This window comes from Grammomys surdaster, unplaced genomic scaffold (assembly GCF_004785775.1).
Source record: "Grammomys surdaster isolate TR1022 unplaced genomic scaffold, NIH_TR_1.0 145, whole genome shotgun sequence".
Taxonomy (NCBI): domain Eukaryota; kingdom Metazoa; phylum Chordata; class Mammalia; order Rodentia; family Muridae; genus Grammomys; species Grammomys surdaster.
Window position 1 is genome coordinate 3,838,492 of NW_021604603.1, and position 20,073 is coordinate 3,858,564.

The 20,073-nt window shown below is 46.5% G+C and overlaps 2 protein-coding genes across 5 annotated transcripts in view; both read left to right on the forward strand.

Annotated features, from left to right (window-relative positions):
• Positions 1–1,932: 1,932 nt before the first annotated feature.
• Positions 1,933–8,079, forward strand: LOC114618869 (NADH-cytochrome b5 reductase 1). Of its 3 annotated transcripts, none has more exons than XM_028764694.1 (10): positions 1,933–2,005; positions 2,265–2,414; positions 2,559–2,631; positions 3,098–3,204; positions 3,710–3,839; positions 4,688–4,771; positions 5,892–5,977; positions 6,756–6,855; positions 6,937–7,019; positions 7,178–7,330. In XM_028764694.1, exons 1-10 carry the CDS (start codon positions 1,991–1,993, stop codon positions 7,214–7,216), a joined length of 867 nt encoding a protein of 288 aa, XP_028620527.1. In that variant the 5' UTR covers positions 1,933–1,990; the 3' UTR covers positions 7,217–7,330. The 3 variants fall into 3 exon arrangements, with proteins under 3 accessions (XP_028620527.1, XP_028620528.1, XP_028620526.1); XM_028764695.1 differs by having other exon boundaries at positions 6,965–7,019; XM_028764693.1 differs by lacking the exon at positions 6,937–7,019 and having other exon boundaries at positions 7,178–8,079.
• Positions 8,080–11,184: 3,105 nt separating this feature from the next.
• Adipor1 (adiponectin receptor 1) overlaps positions 11,185–20,073 on the forward strand; it is a 17,246-nt gene continuing 8,357 nt past the window's right edge. Inside the window, exons 1-2 of one of the 2 annotated variants that reach the window (XM_028764733.1) lie at positions 11,185–11,286; positions 18,826–19,060. In XM_028764733.1, the coding sequence (XP_028620566.1) occupies positions 18,920–19,060 (141 nt within the window). In that variant the 5' untranslated portion in view covers positions 11,185–11,286; positions 18,826–18,919. Of the gene's footprint in view, positions 11,287–11,547; positions 11,686–18,825; positions 19,061–20,073 lie in introns of those variants that run through there. The other variant, XM_028764734.1, reaches the window with a different exon arrangement.

Genomic DNA, 20,073 nt, shown 5'->3' on the forward strand with positions numbered 1-20,073 from the left:
TCTGCAGAATGACCTGTGGGCTATACAGCTGTTAATATGTGACATTAGGCTGTAATGCATGAACGGCGTGGAGGTTGGGCATGTTATTGTCAGCCCTCTGTGGTTAGGGTCTACTTATCTGAAAGGCTTTTCCTGTCTATATAACATGACAGTTGAGACCACACAGTATCCAGGTTAAGCCAGTCTCACATACCTGGTCCTGTGGTTCCTGGAGATGAACTCTGTGTGCCCCTTTGAACTGTAAGTATTCCCTCCTGCTACAACCCACCTAGTAGTAGTAGGGGGATGACCTGGAACTTCTCCCAACAGAACCGGGCAGTAGAAAGGTCAGTGGGTATGGATTCTTAGCTTCAGCTAGGTGGGAGAGCCAGAAGCTCCAGAACATAATCCCATGGGTCTCTCAAAACAGAAAGGAAGAAGGCTGGTTGTGGTGGTGCACACCGGTAGGATATGCTGAAGAGGTAGAGACATGAGGATCATGAATTCATGGCCAGGTGACTTATAATCATCTGCAACTCCAGTTCTTCTGACATCTTTGGGCACAAAGTATACACATACATACATACATACATACATACATACAACATACATACATACCAGCAAGACATTCACACACATAAAATAGAGAATAATTTAAAATTAAAAAAGAAAGGAAGAGATCTGTGCCCCTCCCACTTTCAACCTTCTGTACATTGATGGGCTCTTTACCACGCCCTATCACAATCTGACTTTCCCTTAGATGGTGTTCTAGCTGCTCTGAAAATTCTGACAAGAATGTGCCCAGATCTGAGTGACATCAGCCAGCCCAGAAAAATAAAACAAAGTCTTTCTTAGATCACTCACAGTTATCTGAAAACCAAGGCGCCATTGTCCCTACTGTCCTGAAGGAATTCTTTTTTTTTTTATGTTGGTAGTGACATATATGGACCTTTCATCAATCACTGTATCTCAAACAGGAAATATCTGTTTGGGAAATGAGTTCGAGACAGCATGGTCATCTTGGCAAATGTGCAGTCCCGGGTGGCTTATGTCTATTGCTTCCAGTTTCCATAACACTAACGGAGTTGCTGGCTTCTGAGCTCTAGGAGTAGCTGCTATCTATTTAGTATTCTGCTCTTTGAGAGGCATTACACTAAATAAGAGAACACCTCACTAGGGCTCAGGATAACCCTATGAACCAAGGATTATGATGTACATTCGCCTATTGATAAGCAGATGCAGAGGAATGGAGTAAGTTGTCCGTCCCAGGTCACAAGGCCACTAAGGACTAGAGACATTCTTGTGTAGTACTACTGTAGTTCTATGTATGTGCGCCATGTGTGTGTAGTGCCTGAGGATGCCAGAAGAGGGCACTAGAACCCCTAGAGTGCCCATCTCAAGTGGCTATATAGGTGCTGGGAACCGAGCCAGGCTCTTCCACAAGAGCAGTAAGCTCTCTATAAAGCCATCTCTCCAGCCCTCTCTGTTTCTGAACTAACACTGTAAGCAAAATCAGTTGTTTTGTTTGACTAGGAAATGAAGTTGTCCTGACACTCTTCCTGAAAGAGACATTGCCAGGCATTTCAATTGTCTGGCAAAGCAGCCTGTTAGGGGAAGAAAAAAAAAAAAAAAAAAAAAGAACTGCCATCTGAAAGCTTCCTGTTACACGTTAAGCTCAACACTCCACTTTCTGTGAGACTCTCAAACCGGCTAGAAGATTTCTCATCACGCTAATTAGCCTGGCTCCATGTTAGACAAAACTGTCATCCTTTGGGGTAGGTCTAAGAGGCAGAGAGGCGAAAGCTCGAAAGGAAGAGCTGGGACTGCCAAGACACCCACGCTCTTAGACCGCCTAGTCCGTACGGAAGAGGCGGGGCACAGTCCAGGCTAGTCCTGCCTGGGTCAGACCCTCCTCCATAGACCACGCCCCGGAGAGCTCCGCCCCCAGGCCCGCCCCGCGGCGCATTGTGGGATCCGTCCGCCCCACCGGAGCGGTACGTGGCGCTAGGTCATGGGGATCCAGCCGGTAAGACCCTCGTTCTGTGCCCTGAGCCCGGGGTCACCGCCTCAGCTCGTTCTGGGCAGCCTGGCCTACGGGGCTGTGCTATACCCACCTTGGATGCTGGAGTCTCGCTGCACGGGTTACGGGCTGGGTTCGCTGCTCCGCTCGCTTCTGCGGTTTTGGCATGCTTTCTCGCTGGAACTCAGGATCCCCACCCCTGCTCCTGCACCCACTCCCTGGCTCTTCCTAAGCGTGGCGATCACGCTTCTTCCTCTATCCACAGAGCCCCGTCTTGCTAGCCTCTCTGGGGGTGGGGCTGCTTACTCTGCTCGGCCTGGCTCTGGGTACTTACTTGGTTCGAAGATCCCGCCGGCCGCAGGTTACTCTTCAGGACCCGGATGAGAAGTACCTGCTGCGGTTGCTAGACAAGACGGTAAGTTGTGAAGAAGGGGGCTAGGGTGGAGAGTGGACCGAAGTTCTCCTAGTTTGAGGGCTAGCATTCAAGGTGGTTGGATTGCACCAAGAGACTTGGCAGGCCAGATCTGCTTGATGAAACATCTTGTCATCCATCCTCTAGACAGTGAGCCACAACACCAGGAGGTTCCGCTTTGCCCTGCCCACCGCCCACCACATTCTGGGGCTGCCTGTGGGTAAGGAAAAGGGAGTGGGCTTCTCTCTGGCGTCCTATGAGGGCAAGTCACTGCTTAGCTGTTTTTCCTATGCACCGCTTTGCCCTTTGTCAATCCTTCAGCCTGTGAGGGGCCACTCCTTTAGGGTGTGGCTTCTGTGCCCCTAGGCATCTCTAACCTCCAGTTGCCTTCCCTCTTTCCATAGGACTTACTATAACCTGACTCATATCCCAGAAAACTCTAAATTTCTTCCCATTATGCAAATCCTCTGCTCACTTGCTGCTGCTAAGGTCCTGTTAGTAGATGAGGGAGTTTCAAAGGTGGGAGGAGGCCAGAGATACTGCTGAGGAATCCTCTCTGTGGAACAGTTCCTTGAACCCACATCCAGAAGCAAAGCATCCTTTTCTCTCAAATCTGAGTCTTTTGAAAGGTGACAGGACACAGCACACCCGCTGAATCTTATGTTAACTCTCCCCGTGGTTCCCAGGTAAGCACGTCTACCTCTCTGCTCGGATTGATGGCAGTCTGGTTATCAGGCCTTACACTCCTGTTACCAGTGATGAAGACCGAGGCTATGTAGACCTTGTCATCAAGGTAGGTGTCTAGAAAGGAAATCTCGGGGCTGGGTTGTTGCCATACAAGTCTCAAGTTTGGACCCATGCAAAAGTTGAAATCCCAGCCTGCCTCTACTGGAAGTGGCTACCTGAGAAATACCAGAAACTCAGAGTTTGGGAGAAGCCAGCCTTTCAAGAACAAGAAAGATCCTGTCTCAAACAAGATGAAAGACACAGACTGACATCTGAGGTTGTTTGTCCCCTCCACACTTGCCAGGGCAGGTGTGCATGAGCTCACACCACACACATATTACATGCACACATGCATGCATATATGTGCATACACACGCACACCAAAAAAAAAAAAAAAAAAGGAATCTAGAGACTCTGAGACTTTTAGAATGTTCCTAGATTCCTCTGACTATAGGAAGTAATGAATCCTTTTGGGTCTAAGGGAAGGGAGAAAAGATTTGAGGTGTAATAAGTTCTGATTTGGTTTTCATTACATCTCAAATGTGGCATTTTCTTCCTCCCTGCCTCACCAGGTTTATCTGAAAGGTGTGCACCCCAAATTTCCTGAAGGAGGGAAGATGTCTCAGTACCTGGATAGCTTGAAGATTGGGGATGTGGTAGAGTTCCGGGGACCGAGTGGGTTGCTCAGTTATGCTGGGAAAGGTGAGTATCTGTCTTTTCCTTCCTACAGTCTCACTTTTCCTGTTCCTACAGTTCCAGGTCCCCAACCTCCCCGTCCCATCCCCCACCACAATCTGGATTTGTGCATGAGTGTACCTATGCAAAGCCCCCTGAGGCACCCATGCTACAGAAAGGCAGGTTCCACCTCTTGGAGATTACCAAAGTAAACCTATGCCTCTCCTTCCTTCACCTAAGATTCTTCCCTCTGGCTAAGAACCAAAAGAGAAAGCGTTTTAGCTCTTCCTAAGGAAACAACTGGGTACTGTGCCTTGTCTCTGGTGATGCTCTGAACCACTAGGGAAACAAAATTTACCCTGGCCCCAAGCCTACCACCCTAGCCAGGGAGCAGTTCTCTGCCAGAGGTCTTTGCTCCACACACCTCCCTTACCCTCCTTGGCCCTGACTCTTCCAGGCTGTGTGGGATCACTGGGCTCTTTTTTTTTTCTTTTTTTCTTTTTCTTTTTTGTGGTTTTTCGAGACAGGGTTTCTCTGGATAGTCCTGGCTGTCCTGGAACTCACTCTGTAGACCAGGCTGGCCTCGAACTCAGAAATCCACCTGCCTCTGCCTCCCAAGTGTTGGGATTAAAGGAGTGTACCACCACAGCCAGTGTGGCTTCTGTGCCCCCACTGTGTCCAAGCAGACAGCCCAGTGCCATTGTCCTTCCTGAGTAATTGTCCCCGTTTGTTTAACTCAAACCTCCACCCAAGCTGAACTCCCAAGATCAGATTTCATAGCAGCTGCTAAAACAGCCTAGGGCATGCTTTCCGTTCTGTTTGTTTACTTAGTCCCTGTTTTGAATTGACTCTTAACTCTTGACTTGGCTTCCCAGGGAATTTTAACATTCAGCCTAACAAAAAATCTCCACCTGAACTTCGAATGGCGAAGAAATTGGGAATGATTGCTGGTGGGACAGGTCTGTATCACTTGAGGGACATTTTTGCTTAGCACTCTTGGGGTTTGCTCTGCAGGTTCCTTCTGAGGTTTAGTAATAGAGGACAAGTTGTTATCTAGGGACCAGCACTGCCTACACTTCCCCTGTAGCTGAAATTGTAAAGAAGTAGAAAGAACAGGAACAACAATTCACAGACAGGAGAGCGGTAAATCAGAAGGGTCTTCTACAAACCGAGGGGATTTAATGACTTTGAGAGAAACAATCAAGTATGAATAATTGAGAAGGAAAAAGCCAGGCCTGGTGGTGCAGGCCTGTAGTTCTGGGGATTGGAGTTTGAAGCAGGAAGATCACAAGTTTAGAGTCAGCCTAGGCTGTGTATGTAAATATTCTCACCAAGTCTGGACAGTTTAGTGAGCACAGTGGGAGAGCACCTAACTTAGCATGTTCAATCCTCTATATCACAAAAGAAAAAGAGTACTATATATAGTAGGACTATCTGTTAGATACCTACTACCCTATAAATAGGTATGGGAAATGTGATCCTTTCTCTTCTGCAAATGTGGGAATGGAGATTCCTAGTGCTTTGGTTACTATAGGGTTAATTAGTAATGGCCGCAGCCAGGATTCAAACCTGACTCTGCCTGATTCTGAAGAACATGCTCTTACTCTCTCTAAGCAGTGTTCCAGAACTCTTAATCAGAAGGGACATTAGGAATATATGTGTGACTTTGGTTTTTGTTTTGGTTTGGTTTTTTTGAGGCAGGATCTTGTTATGTAGCTCTGGTTGGCTCAGAACTCTATCCTCACAGAAATATGACAGCTTCTGTGTCCCAAGTGCTGGAAATTAAAGGCATGTACCATCAGGCCTAATCTATAATGTTTGAGATCCTACCTCCAAGGGACCCTCAGAGCAAGTGTCTTAGATGAACTCCTTGGAAGGAATTCTACATTGTCTTCTTATGTGACTCTTAAGGTTCAGAAAAGTAGGTCCTGGTGAACATGCAGGAGGGAGTCAGAGGATTGGCTACAGCAGAACACACACAATGTGATGATAAACTCTGAGGTGACAGGGTTGGTCAGCGAAGGAGCACGAGACAGAGAGAAAGCATAGTACATCTCACCATGGGGTATCCTCATGCAGGAATCACCCCAATGCTGCAGCTGATCCGGGCCATCTTGAAAGTCCCTGAAGATCCAACCCAGTGCTTTCTGCTTTTTGCCAACCAGGTTGGTTTGCGTTTCTGAGAGCCAGCACTTTGCGTTGACTGTGTGGATAGATGGGCTGAGACAGACAGAACTGGCTCAGGGCCTATTCTAGCATCTGTCTAGAAGCCCCTCTGTGAATTCAGGATCCTTTATCACAATAAGGAATGGGGGATCAAGAGAGGACTAGGATTTGGTTTCCAGCCCCCACAATGGCAGCTTACACCTTTCTTTAACTCCAGTAACAAGAGATCTGCCACTCTCTTCTGGGCTCCAGGAGCAATAGGCACTCATGCAATGAGTTTATATACATGCAGGCAAAACACTCATAAAATAAAAGTAAGTAAAGAAGAGGGGCTGAAGAGATGGCTCAGCTCTTAAGACCACTGAGTGCTCTTCCAGAGGTCCTGAGTTTAGTACCTAGTAACCACATGGTGGCTCACAACTATCCTGTAATGGAATCTGATACCCTTTTCTGGTATGTCTGAAGACAGGGATAGTGTACTTACATAAAACAAATGAATGAATCTTTAAAACACAAAAAGTAAGGAGAAAGAACCTAGTGTTAAGCCTCAGAAGTGAGAGAAGATGGAGGTGTCTCATGCTGTCCACAGGCCCTTGGGCCTTCATGGGCCACTTCCTGATCCTCAGACCCTAAGCTACTGCAAGTATGGCCTCCCCCTAGACTTTGAGCATGTCTTTGGTATTCCTTTCCTTCTCTGTTGGAAGGTTGTCATAGCAAAAGACTTTGCTGGTATGGACCCAACGGTTCTACGTCTCTGCTTCCCCGTTTGCATTTCAGACTGAAAAGGACATAATCCTACGAGAGGACCTAGAAGAACTGCAGGCCCAATATCCTGATCGCTTTAAGCTCTGGTTCACTCTGGACTATCCTCCCGAAGGTATTGTGCCATTTCTGAACATCTAGATAGTCTCTCATTATCAAAATCAAGGCCTTGCCCCTCTGTGAGTTCTGCTTTCAGTAAAACAGGTCCCTCCCGACACTGCCAGAATTCCAAATCCAGGTGCACAAAGTGATCCCTCTGCTTCAGGCTCCTGTTGTCAGGTGGGTGGCAGGGATGTGGCTGTAGTTGCTGTTCCAGCCTGAGGCCTTCTCAGGATCCCTTCCGGGTCTTCCCAAGGGTCTGTCCTGCAGACGGCACATTCATTACCTTGCTGCTATGGACCTGAAGCACGTGTTGTATTCTCTTCTCTATCCTCCAGACTGGACCTACAGCAAGGGCTTTGTTACTGCTGACATGATCCAGGAGCACCTGCCCGCCCCAGCAGAGGATGTACTGCTGCTGCTCTGCGGGCCACCACCGATGGTCCAGCTGGCCTGCCACCCTAACCTGGATAAGCTGGGCTATTCACAAAAGATGCGGTTCACCTACTGAGCATCGAGAAGCCTCCCTACCTGATCCCATGTGTGCAGTTGTCCCTAGTCAATTCTTGAACACCAAGAGGCCTGGGGCCTTTGCTGAGAGCATCAGCCTTTTGTGTCTCATCCCAGTATCTGGATGCTTGCAGAAACAACACTCCCTCAGCTATGGTAGATGCAGGTCAAAGCTAAGTCGCTCCCTTGAAGCTCCCTTTATCCTAATCTCCTTATGATAAAAGGTCCACATGAGGCGCAAGGAACAGTCTCTAGGGCCAGAAAGAAGGGAGCATGTACATTTGTTATAAGGCTGCCTAGTTTTTTGAGAGCATCATGGTCACCTCTGTGTCTGTGATGAAAGGAATGGACTGGGCAATACATTTTGCTCCATATTCAGCACTTCATCCACTACTTGTATGAGTACAGATTGAGTGGGCTTATAGACACAGCCCTACAGAAACTGTAGGAAAGGAATTGTTTTCCTGAATTCTAAACCTCAGAGAAAGGAGGCGGACATTATATATACACACATACATATATATACGTACATATATATGTATATATATTTGTGTGTGTGTGTGTATGTGTGTGTGTATGTATGTGTGTATGTGTGTGTATGTGTGTTTGTGTATCTCAGCCCCTGCCCAGGCTGGAGTGAAATGGTTACCCACAACTTAAGATTGCTGCTTATACAAGGAATATCTGGCTGTTCAAATAAATGGAGCTGAGGCCCTGATGATCTCAAGGAGTCATTGTGCCTGGGGTCCTTGTCTCCTAATGCCTAAGGACATTGGAAGGGAAGGGCTCCCAGCACAGAATCTCCTGGGTGTTTTAAAGAGCTTCTTAGGAGTTGTGCCATATGCTGAAATGTGAGCTGTCACCAGACCCAGGGCTCATTCCTGCAGCTGTTCTGCAGAGCCAGAGCCCAACTCCTCCCTGGAGTCTTTAGAGGTAGAGAGAAGAAAACACAGAGGGGGGCTTTTAGAGTATGGATATCCCTCCCTGTGGTCCCTTAATTTCGTCAGTCTTCCCCTCTTTCTGTTTACCCATCTTCATATTATTCATCCTTCAGGGTACTGGGCTTATAAAACAAAGAGTTGCCTTTCCATTTGGAAGGGACGTCTTTAAAAAGTAACCTGACATCACCAGCTCTGAACAGATTTGGTGACTGGACCGAGTTGGCCTCTGTCATGCCCATGAGTCCTAAATAGTTATCTAAGTTAGAGAACTCCTGATCCAGTCTACTCAGTTCTCCCAGAATAGGACTAAAGGCATGGCTTCTTTGTTGGTCTCATTGGGAGAAGACAATGCTTTGGATTCTTTAGGAAGATCTTTTTGGTTTTGCTTTTCATCTTATTTTATATGCATGGGTGTTTGGCCTGCATGCAAGTCTATGCACCACATACATGCAGTACTCAAGAATGCCAGAAGATGGCATCAGATCCCATGGATCGCTAGTTACATTGGAAAACTGCCATGTGGGCACTGAGAATTGAACACTGGACCTCTGGAAGAGCAGCGGTGATCTTAACTGCTAAGCCATCTCTCCAGGCTCTCAACATTTTTTTTTTTGTTTGCATTTGTTTTTGTATGGAGCTGCATTTCTGTCTCCGGAGCCCCTGACAGAAGGTTTATGGGACCCTCAGAATTCATGCGTGCTAAACACACCAGTGGCAATTGAACAGGTTCTACAGTAAATTCTGTTGGGAGTCATTCCATCTAATATTAATCTTGATCAACTGGTATGTGTATGCCACTGCTCTGACCAACCTCACCCCCAGGAAGGAAATTCTTTTGAACTTGCTGAAGCATCCCAGCAGAGAGTGTCCTGTGTGGATGCTTACTAGTCCTTGTTTTGTGAAGAGATGATTGCAAACATTTATTAAGGATCTATCATGTGAGCAAGCGTGTATCCTGAAATAACAGCTGTGACCAAGGAGAGCTGGTAATAGGCTTTCTCCTCCAAACTCCTTCAGTCTAAGATCACAGCACACAATGATCAACACCACTGCAGAGCTGGGGTCCTAGGACACTAGAGTCCTAATGGGAAGGGCCTGAGAAAGAGGAAGAATTTATATCTTGTTAGCAGACTTGACTTGGTACTGGGTACCATTCAAAGGGTTTTCCCCACATTGTACAATATAATATGCTAATCCTGTGAGTTGAAGACTAAGGGTGTGTCAGAAGTACAGCTGGTCAGTGGTTGGCAGAGCCTGAAGCTAAATTTAGAATTACCTGTAGCCAAAGCCAAAACAGACCTAGAACTGAGCATTGTAAACTGCTTGGATCTTTTGGAAACCTGTGAGGGAAGAGCAGTTCACAGAAGGATCAGAGTGCAAAAGCCAGAGGAATGAGAGAGAAGTGGGAGAAATTTACTGAGGTCCAAAATACCAAAGGAAGATGGAAGAAGATGAGGCCCTGGGAGTAGCTTAAAGCCAGTTTACCAAGGGCCATGCTGTGGGCAGTGATGGTGCACACCAGCTGATCTCCATTAGTGTGAGGCCAGCCTGGTCTACAGAGTGAGCAGGAGAGCAAGCTCTCCAGAGAAACTTGTCTCCAAGCAACAAACAAAAAGATTTTTAAAAAGCTAAAATAATTTCAATTAAAACTTTTTAAAAGTGTGGGGGGGGCATGCTGAAGAAACGTGAGCTCAGTCATAAGTTTCCGGGATTTGTACAGCAGGTAATATATTAGTAATAGCTAGTTGTTAGGAAGCACTAACCATTTGCCAGGCATCATGCAGACACTGCCATGGACTGTCTTTAATCCTGACAGACCTGATAAAGTAGCACTATTTCTCTTCACTTCCAGATTAAGTCATGATTTGGAAGGACTCTGTAATGTAGAAACATCATGGGCTGGGTAGGGAAGGGAACTGGATCTACAGGTATTCAGAGCCGGTGTTTTAACCAGAACAAAGCTGACTTCACTCTCCTCGTGTGGTTCAGCTCCAGCAGCGAAGCTTAGATTGTCTTCTAAAATATGCCCTCTGGGTCACATGGGAATATGGACTGGTGCAGAAAATCGTCAAGCTAGGCTTGTTTGAAGCAACTTCTCCCTTACTGATAAATAACAGGAACCAAAAGTCAAATCCAGTTGAGTGCTAGATTCATAGTAGTTGTTCCATAAATAGCATACTAAAGAGAGGGAGGGATTAGAAAATGAGTTTCGGAGCTGTGTATGGTTGCAATCCCAGCATTCCGGAGGCTGAGTCAGGATCCTCCCCCACTCCCTCCACACACACACACCCCCAGTACAAGGCTAACCTGGGTTGCAAATTAAATTCTTTCTCAAACAAAAATAAAAGTATGGATTGGCTTTGTTGGCACACACCTTCAATCCTGGCACTTGAGAGGCAGGAAGCGAATCTCAGTTCGAGGACTGTCTGGTCTACAGAGAGAGTTCCAGGACAGCCAGGACTACAAGGAGAAACCGTGTCTTGGAAAAAAGAAAAAAAAAAGTGTTTCACTACTAGAGATGTAGTGGCTTGCATACAATTCCCAGTACTCAGAAAGGGGCGGGGGGAGTGTTTCGGAGCTGAAAAGCGAGGCGTGTGGTGGGAAACTCTGCTTTCCTTCCCACTGTCTGATCTAATTCTCCCTGCTCCCTTTTCCATCACGCGCCCAGCGTACGCCCGGAGAAGAGGCTGTTGCAGTCCACCAGTGTGAGGCCAAGCTGGGACAGCCAGAGCCAGCGATTGGTCAGATCAGAGGCGGGGCGGGGCGAGCGCGAGCGCGCGCAGATGATTGGCACCCGCAGGAATGCCTGGATCGGAGGGGGCGAGGTAGCGCCGGGAAGGTGACGCGGCTGCGGAGGTGACGCCGTGCGGTCGCGCGGCCCTTCCGGCGCGGGGAGGGCGCTGAGGATCGGGCGCCCCTCGGCCGCAGGCGGCCTCCAGCGCCGCGGGATGTAGCGCCCGGGCCCGCGGCCCCCAGCAGAGGCAGCCAGCCAGGCCGTAAGTGTCCTGGGGTGGGCGGGGCGCGGGTCCTGCAGGCTCCGGAGGGGACATAGCGGGAGTGGCCCGCCCCTGGATCTCCGCTCGCCGCCCGGCCCTCCGAAAGGTCCTCCGTAAACATTTCCGGCCCCTCCCACCGCGCACCGCCTCCGTTCGGGGGGCTGCTCGCCACCGTCGGGGCCCGGCAGTCCGTGTGTCTCCGCAGCCGTGCGGGAGACGGCTGTGTTCCAGCCTTGGTGGCGATCCCCGAAGTTGAGCCTGCGAGTTGGGTGCGGGAGCACCGGCCCTGGGTGGCCGGTCACCCTAAGGCCCCCCACCGCGATCGGCTGGTTAAACGTGACGGGGCTCCCACCTGGATAGGGTCGGCGGGGAGGTTGATGGAGAGTCGACAGGCCTAAGGTAATACTCAGCTAGAATGTAAACAAGATGCCAAAGTGTTGGGAAAGACCAGATTTCTCAGAAATCTAGGGTTGATGGATGCTGGCTTGTTTGAGAATTTGGGTCTTGCACTTGGTTTTAAGAAAATAAAGTGGCTCGCTGTCAATTTCTGGCGTTTCATAGTTGAAGAAGAAGCTGGACGAATTTCAGTTTACATAGTTTCAGATGTCAGCGGAGCACTAAGAGACCATGGGATCTGCTATAATAATCAGATTATTTCCCTCGAGTATTTAGCCGACGGACCAGAAAGCCCAGCAATTGCAGTTGTTTGGTAAATCAAACGAAGACGGCAATGGATGTTTCTTTTCCGAACCAAAGTCATGTTAGGATGTGCTCCCTGCTTTTTTTTTTTTTTCTTTTGATAGTTCATGGCAGGCTGTGATGGTGCAGTCGCTGTTCCTGGGAGTTTATAGCATCAGTACACTGCCAGGAACTCAGGATGGCGCTAAGTGGATTGCAATGTCAGGGTTCCCGGCCTGCAACCACTGCATTTCTTTATTACAGGAGTAGTTTCTGTGTAAATTTTTTGTGAAAGATCCTTGAGAAGTCAGTGTTAAAAAGCTGGTGTTATCAGTAAAGCATTGGACACTGGTGTGGACCTTCAAAAACTGCACCTACTCCCACAGGATAATCTCAAGCTGAGGTGTTCACAGTAGCCCAGAACCGAAAGATTTCTAAGAACTAAGGACAAAGTAAATAAGTGACTTTATCTGCTTGAAAGAGAGACTCCTAGGAAGCAGCCTTAATTTCATAGGTCCCCCACTGCCATAGACAGAGTACAGCACTTTAAAATCGAATGCTAGGCTAAGTTGTGTCACTTCAGAGTGACCTCATTTTTTTTTAAGCTTCCGGATGGAGAATGCATTGTTCACTGCTCTGGGTATCCATGCTACCATGTAAACAGGTTTACACAGCTGTGCCCCCTGGAAAGTCCTGCCTCAGAGGTCCATACCTATCAAATCTTAAGATAGATCTACGAAGCCTTCTTGATCATTTCAACTAAAGTGAAGCTTTTCTTCTCAGGTCCTCCAGCGCGGCACCTGTTAGCTCTTAGCTTCATAATGATGCTATTAGAAAACAAAGTATCCCTTAGGTGGTAGGATGCACACTTTTAATCTTTAATCTCAGCACTTGGGAAGGAGAGGCAGGCAGATCTCTGAGTTTGAAGTCAGTCTGGTCTACAGAGTGAGTTCCAGGACAGCCAGGGTTACACAGAGAAACCCTGTCTCGAAACAGCAACAACAAAACAACAACAACAACAACAACAACAAAAGAAGTAGCAGAAAAAGAGGAGGAGGAAAAGGAGGAGAAAGAAAAGAAATTATTCAATAAACACCTTTAAGATTTTAAAAAAATGTCTGTCCAACTGTTTGGTCTGTATGTGCATGCCTGTTGTCCACCGAAGATGGGTTGGCTCCCTCAAAACAGCTAATGTGAATGCTAGATATTAAAGCAGAGTCCTCTGGAAAAGCAGCCAGTGTTTTTAGCCATTAGGCCAACACTCCAGCCCTCAGCAACCCCTTTTTAGTTGTTTTGTTTATTTCTACACAGAATTTCTCTGTGTAGGCCTCGCTGTCCTGGAATTCTGTAGATCAGGCTAGTCTGGAACTCAGAGATTCTCCTGCCTCTGCCTCCCAAATGCTAGGATCAAAGGCGTGCATAACCACCACCAGCACTGCCTGGCTTAGCAACCCCTTCTTAAAGGACATCACCAACTATTACAAGCTTCTTACTCTGCTTTGCCTTCTCCCTGTAGCAACAGCCAGAACTGTACGTTTTATAGTACTCAATACATGCTCTCAGATTAAAGAACAGAATTTGCTCTGCTTCTGTAGGAAGTAATGTGAAGCCAGGTTGGAGCTCTCTGACACACCCAGCTACATTATCCCGCCCATCTGCTTGGCACTCTGAGGAGCTGTGTAGTCATCCTCACATCTACGTGCTTTATCCAGTGACATGGTGCTTTTCTTGTTTGGTACTGGTTTTGGTCAAACTTGTTACATTTTGTCTTTAATATTTCTTTGTCCCTAGTCTGCTCATCAGACAGTTCTCACCATTCTGAACTTCATCCCATTTTGCCGCTTAGAAATGGGAGTATGACTAATGTTTATATTTGTAGCAAACTTTTATAACTGCAAATTGAATCACAAAGATACTCTCTAGTCAAACCAGTTCCAGGTGATTGGTTTTTAAGCAAGTATCTACCAGTTTCCTTGTGCTTCAGTGAGACTTTGGAGGTGCACAGTTTAAAGTGAGTTTGGGGATAAACAGTTTTAAAGTGAATTTGGGGGTACACAGTTTACTGTGAGTGCTATACTGTGCAACTCTATTGACCAAATATTTGTTTGTTTGTTTGTTTTGGTTTTTCAAGACAGGGTTTCTCTGTGTAGCCCTGGCTGTCCTGGAACTCACTCTGCAGACCAGGCTGGCCTCGAACTCAGAGATCCGCCTGCCTCTGCCTCCCAAGTGCTGGGACTAAAGGCGTGCGCCACCACTGCCCGGCGTGACCAAATATTTGTAATGTGCTTGATTTTTTTTTTTTTTAAAGCAGCTTGCAGGGCATGGGACATACCTATAAGCCCAGCATTTGGGAGTCGGAGGCAGTAGGATGATTACCAGAGTTTCTAGACCAATTTAGGTTACTTAGGATGCCCTAAGCCAGGCAGGACAACATAGCAGTACCCTGTCTCAAAAAGAGCTGAGGTAATGACATGAAAAATCCATCCTGTTTGTCTTCCTCTTCTTCTTCCTCCTCTTCCTCCTCCTCTTCCTCCTCCTTTCTGTGGGTCTGGTGGTAGGGAAATTCACCTGCCTGTGAGATTAAAAAGACCTATTCTCTTCTGTTGAGATAGGAGAGCCTCAAAGGAAGTTAGATTGTGATTTGTCTTCCCTTCAGATTTTGAGGCAGTGACACTTGGCATCAAGTAGAGTGAAGTAGTGTGGGAATGTCAAACATAGACCTTTGCCTTGACTCATTTTTCCCCAGTGGAGCAATGAAATCAACCTCCCTAACAGGCTGGGTAGAGGAGAAAATGGGTCTTTGTCTGGACTGCTAGGCTGGTCTTTACAATAATGAGAATCAAGCTGCATAGATAGACCCCCCACCCAACTCACCCACACACTCTTTAAAGTGCCTGGAACCTTAGATCAAATCTAGAAGCTCTGTGCCTTATAGACTCCAGGGAAAGTATGTGTCATAGCCTGGAAAACTTGGAAACTGCTTCAGAGAATAAATTATCTTCAAAACCTCTAAGGGCAACTCTCCAGCTAATTGGGTGGTGATTAAAACTCAACTTTTTCTCCAAGTTTGGTGCAGGATTATCTTATTTGTAGGAATGCAAATGCCTCTCCTTCTCCACAGCTTCAGTCTGTAACAGCTAACACTTATTCAGCTGGGAAGCTTAGTGGTAAAAGTTTGTTAGCTTGAGTGGAAGAAATCCTAACAAAAATGCCCTCTTGAGTTTGGCCTGGTTATAAGTTCCTGTGCTGGGTGTGGCGCATTTGAGAGGAAAAGATGTTTCCTCTGAAATGCATAAGGATTTAGAGGCAGGCACAGAATGGAATCAGTCTCACACCTTAAGGTTTTGTGTTGATTTAAATGAGCAGCCTAAGATGCTTGTAATTTCCTGTTGGTGAGTGGTCCACGCTATAGCAGCAATATTTTCAGGCCTAGTGTTAACTGCTCTTTTCTCTGCCAGATCCCTCTCTCTTCCTTTCCTGTCTCAACTTTCTGGTCAGTTAAAGAAACTAGCAAAAATACCAACTTGGATTCTATTTCTGATCTTTGGACTCTTATTGTACAACCTGAAGTTTGTGCTATCCTTGTGCCTCTGGTAGAATATTTAAACAGTGTGTGACCATTCTGCTTAGAGTTCTCTTCCTACACTGTCCTGCTGGAGCAATGAGATCATGTCACAAGTTAACTTACCCATCTAATTATTCCAAAGACAGGAACAGAACTTGTTCAACTTCTGTTTTGCAGAGGACCTTATAGAACTAACTGCATCGTTAAGTATTCAGTGAATGAGTTGGCTTACTCTGGGGGAAAGGATAAGAGAAAGCCCCGAGGTGGGAAGAAAAAGGGCCAGTGGTATGGTGATAAATCATGCTTGCTGGCTGGCATGTGCCCCATTCAGTCACTTTGAAATCCGGATTCAGACCAAAACTGTGGGTCTGCGGCATTGAGGATGCAAGTACTATGTGCTCCAGGACACAGTGCCTGTGTGTAGTCTTTCCCCTGTTGCCTGCGTTAAGTAACTGGAGGTTTAGTGTGCCTTTCTTGTTAGACTTCTCAAAGATGACCAAAGCTCTTTGCTTGTTTGTTTGTTGCTCAGAGTTATGAGTTAATCTCTGGGAACTGTTTATTCAGTAAGACTTCCCTTTGAGGAAGGATGTTTTGAGGTCAGCTGTTAAGATTTCCCAATATCGCTTCTCACATGAGTTGCTTATCCGCTGGGCTTTCCAGGGGCCTCCAGTTTCCTGTTCTTCTTGAGCTCAAGTGTTGATTGTGACTGTGTATGTTGGCAAATGTCTTGTCCCAGTCTTGCGCACTAAAAGGAGGAGGAACTGGCTGTGTAGACACAAAGGTGTACTAGGTAATGAGTTATTGTTTGTGTCTCTTTGGGAACTAGACTTGACTCTTTCAGCCGCGTGTGCGCGTGCGCGTGCGCGTGTGCGTGTGTGTGTGTGTGTGTGTGTGTGTGTGTGTGTGTGTGTTTGAAGCATAGGATGATGCATGACTTGAATGAGGATTGTCTTCACTTGAGGGCAGATTAAGGTATTAGTTAGGCAATTCAGAGCCAATAGAAGGCAGGTAGGCAGCAGGCAGGTAGGTAGATAGGTATGAGCGTTTGTTCCAGGAATTAGCCCACATGAGTGTGGAGATTAACTCCTAAAGTGGACCATCTACAGGCATCCCAGCTGAACTAGGGAACCCAGTGGTGTAATTACCAACTGAAGGGTGAATGACTGAGAACCTGGAGGCTCTCAGTGCTTACCTTAGAGTCCAAAGGCCAGAGATTCTGGAGTTCTGAATATCTATAAGAGGATTTTATCATTTGTTTGTTTGAGGCAGGGTATATCACTGTGTAGCTCTGGCTGGCCCAGAACTTTCTATGTAAACTAAGCTGGTCTTGAATTCACCAAGATTCACCTGCCTCTGCCTCCTGAGTGCTGGGTTAAAGGTGTGCATTACCACACACCCTCAAAGTTCACTTTTCTTCTGTCTCGTTCTACCTGTGGGGTAGCCAGTTAGCTAATGCTCGCTCTCATGGGTGAGAGCAGATCCTCCTCACTCAGCTCACTAAATCAAATGCCAGCCTCTTCCTGAAACCCCACACCCCAGAGAATGCTTTACCAACTATCTGGATGTCCCTTAATCCAGTTACTGGATTAAGTCTCTGAGATTAACCATAACCTACATCTACCTAATTATAATACCTGAGAGGGAATTGAGATTACTCTTGGGTAAAAACTAGTACAGCTGCCAAAGATGTTTGTTTACATGGTGAACTGCCATGGGTGAACAGTGTGTCTTTAGGGAATAGTCATGTTTACTTCCCAACATGAAAGAGTCAGTCTCCTAAGTTTAAATGTCTCTCTTAACATACAACCCTCTGTGCTGTCTCTGCATTGCCCTGTGGTCGTCTTCTAGCTAGGGTTGTTGCTATGAGTAACAATGGCCCTGTCTCTGGAAGAAAGAAGACGTGGTAATGCCACATAGTAGAAATCTTTAGAAACTTTCCTCTGATTTGAAACTATTACATAAAAAGTCCAATGCAGAAAATCCTAGGATGTTTGAAAATGTTCTGGGAATGAATTCTGATTTTTCCTAAAGGATCTTGCATGCCTGTATCTAGTTTATAAAAAGGTAATTTGAGTTAGATTTATGGGCTATGGTGGTTGGGACGCTCTCTTGCAGAGCCGATGATTAGGTATGTGTGTGGCAAAGGGGAGCCTCCTTGTCTCCAGCTTCCTGCTTCCAGATAAGTCACTGCTTGCTGTGAGGAGTGTAATGAAGGCTTGTTATTTGAGCCTTGAGCCCAGGCCCTAACCCTGAAAACACTGAGCAGATTTGCAGAGGAAGTAACCAGCGGGCATGCCCAGCCTTTTCCCATGCAAGCGTGCTTGTCATGTCTATCTAGATAAAGGCCAAATGAGTACAGTTGACATTTAATTCATTCCTAAGCCTGCATGCTCTTTTAGTATTGTACCCAGATGTGGACTTCACTTAAAAAAGAAAAAAGGTAGACATGGTGGTCCTTACCTTTGATCCCAGCACTCTGGAGGCAGAGGCAGGTGGATTTCTTGAGTTTGTAGTCAGGCTCATCTACATATCAAGTTCCAGGCCAGCTGGAGCTACATCGTGAGGTGGTCTCAACTTCCCACTCCCTCTTCCCACAAAGAAAATAGATTTATTGAGTGTAATGCAATGAAGCAGCCAGTAAGACATGAGAGCATAGCCTACAGGTAGTCTTGGTGTTTTCGATGTCAATTGCGGGTCTAGGCCTTTCATGGGGAGAATGGGTTTGAGGAGTAATAGGCATTACTGTTCTCACTCTAATGGGCTCTATTCCTGTGGGAGAGTTTTTTCAGAGACGGTACCCATTTTGTGATCTTGACAGTTTGGTACAGTAACAGTAGAACCTCTAAAGGCAGAGAACTAGGTGTTTTGTTTTTTAAGATTTATTTATTATTTATTATATATGAGTACACTGTAGCTGTCTTTAGACACACCAGAAGAGGGCATCAAATCTCATTACAGATGGCTGTGACCCACCATGTGGTTGCTGGGATTTGAACTCAGGACCTCGAAATGCAGTCAGTGTTCTTAACCACTGAGCCATCTCTCCAGCCCTAGGTGTTATATTTTGAGATCATATATATATGAGAATATAAGATTATATGTATGTATATGAGATTTTATATATGTGTATAGGTAAGATTAAAGAATTTCTGGTGAAGCATAATGTTCTAAAGAAGACAGTAGGCTTTATTTAAACAGTGAGCTGGCCTCTACAGTTAGAGGCAGGGTTAGTGATATGTCCCATTCATTGTAGCATTACAGGAATGAATCCAGTACTGTCATGTTTGTATTTGCAGTGTCCACCATCACAGGAAGATCTCTGCCCTCTGGGGCTGAGAGACCCCAATCTTTCCTCAAGCTGAAGCTTCAAGGCACTGAAGTACCAGCCAGATGTCTTCCCACAAAGGATCTGCTGTGGCACAGGGCAATGGGGCTCCTTCTAGTAACAGAGAAGCTGACACAGTGGAGCTGGCTGAGCTGGGACCCCTGCTGGAGGAGAAGGGCAAGCGGGCAGCCACCAGCCCAACCAAGGTAAGCTGGTTTCCAGAGTTGCTCCCTTGACCAGTGCCCTACTGAGCCTCTTCAGTCTGTTGTTTAAGATCTCCCCTTACCTCCGTTACCCATAGTACCCTGGGAATAGTTCTATGCCGGTCTTTATTGTGCTTGTTTTAGGTGTCTTTATTTTTGTCTCTGAGCTTTGGGAGATAATTTCCCAAAAGAGCACCCAGTACTCTTGTAAACTTGGTGTCCAGCAGAAGAACTGCAGTAAAATAAATAATCATTAAATGGCCATGAGTTAATGTAATAGACAAAAATTCTTTCCACTGTGACAAGTAGAGAGCTCTCAGGAAAGACTGTAGAAGTTAGCAGTGCAGAGCTGATGTGGAGGCTCCCCCATCACACCCACGTCCCTGCACCATGAGGGAAGGAAGGAGCACGGGAAGAACAGCTCTCTTCCCTCTGGAGGAGTAAGGGGAAGACTGGGTAGCACCCAGCCAGAACACAGCCATGTTCATGGGAAGGCTGGGACATGACCTTTAAGGGAGCCAGATCTAAAACTGCAATAACATTGTCACCCTGAATGAACCTTTGTTTCTAAGGAGAAGAGAGAAAGGGTGGGTATTGGGGTGGGCAAGCTAAAGTTTCTCCGTAAAATCTAAGAGGGATTAGAGGGATTAGGGTCTTACATGGGAGAGTGTAAACCCAGCTCAGAGGAAATGAGCAGCCAGACTTCCCATCTGTGTTCTGGAGCCCTGGGTCAGAGGCAGCCCTGCATTGCTCTCTCTGTCTGTCTCTTTCTCTTTAAGGCACATACTTTCTTGGGGGCTGGGTATGGTAACATATGCTGTTAATCTCAAAATTTGGTAGGCTGAGGTAGGAGGGTTGCAAATTTGAGCCAAGCCTGGGCTATATAGACCTTTTCTCTAAAACAACATCAGCAATAAAAGTTGCTGTGCTTAGCTGGGTATGATGACACATGTCCTTAATCCCAGCATCGATAGATAGATAGATAGATAGATAGATAGATAGATAGATAGATAGAT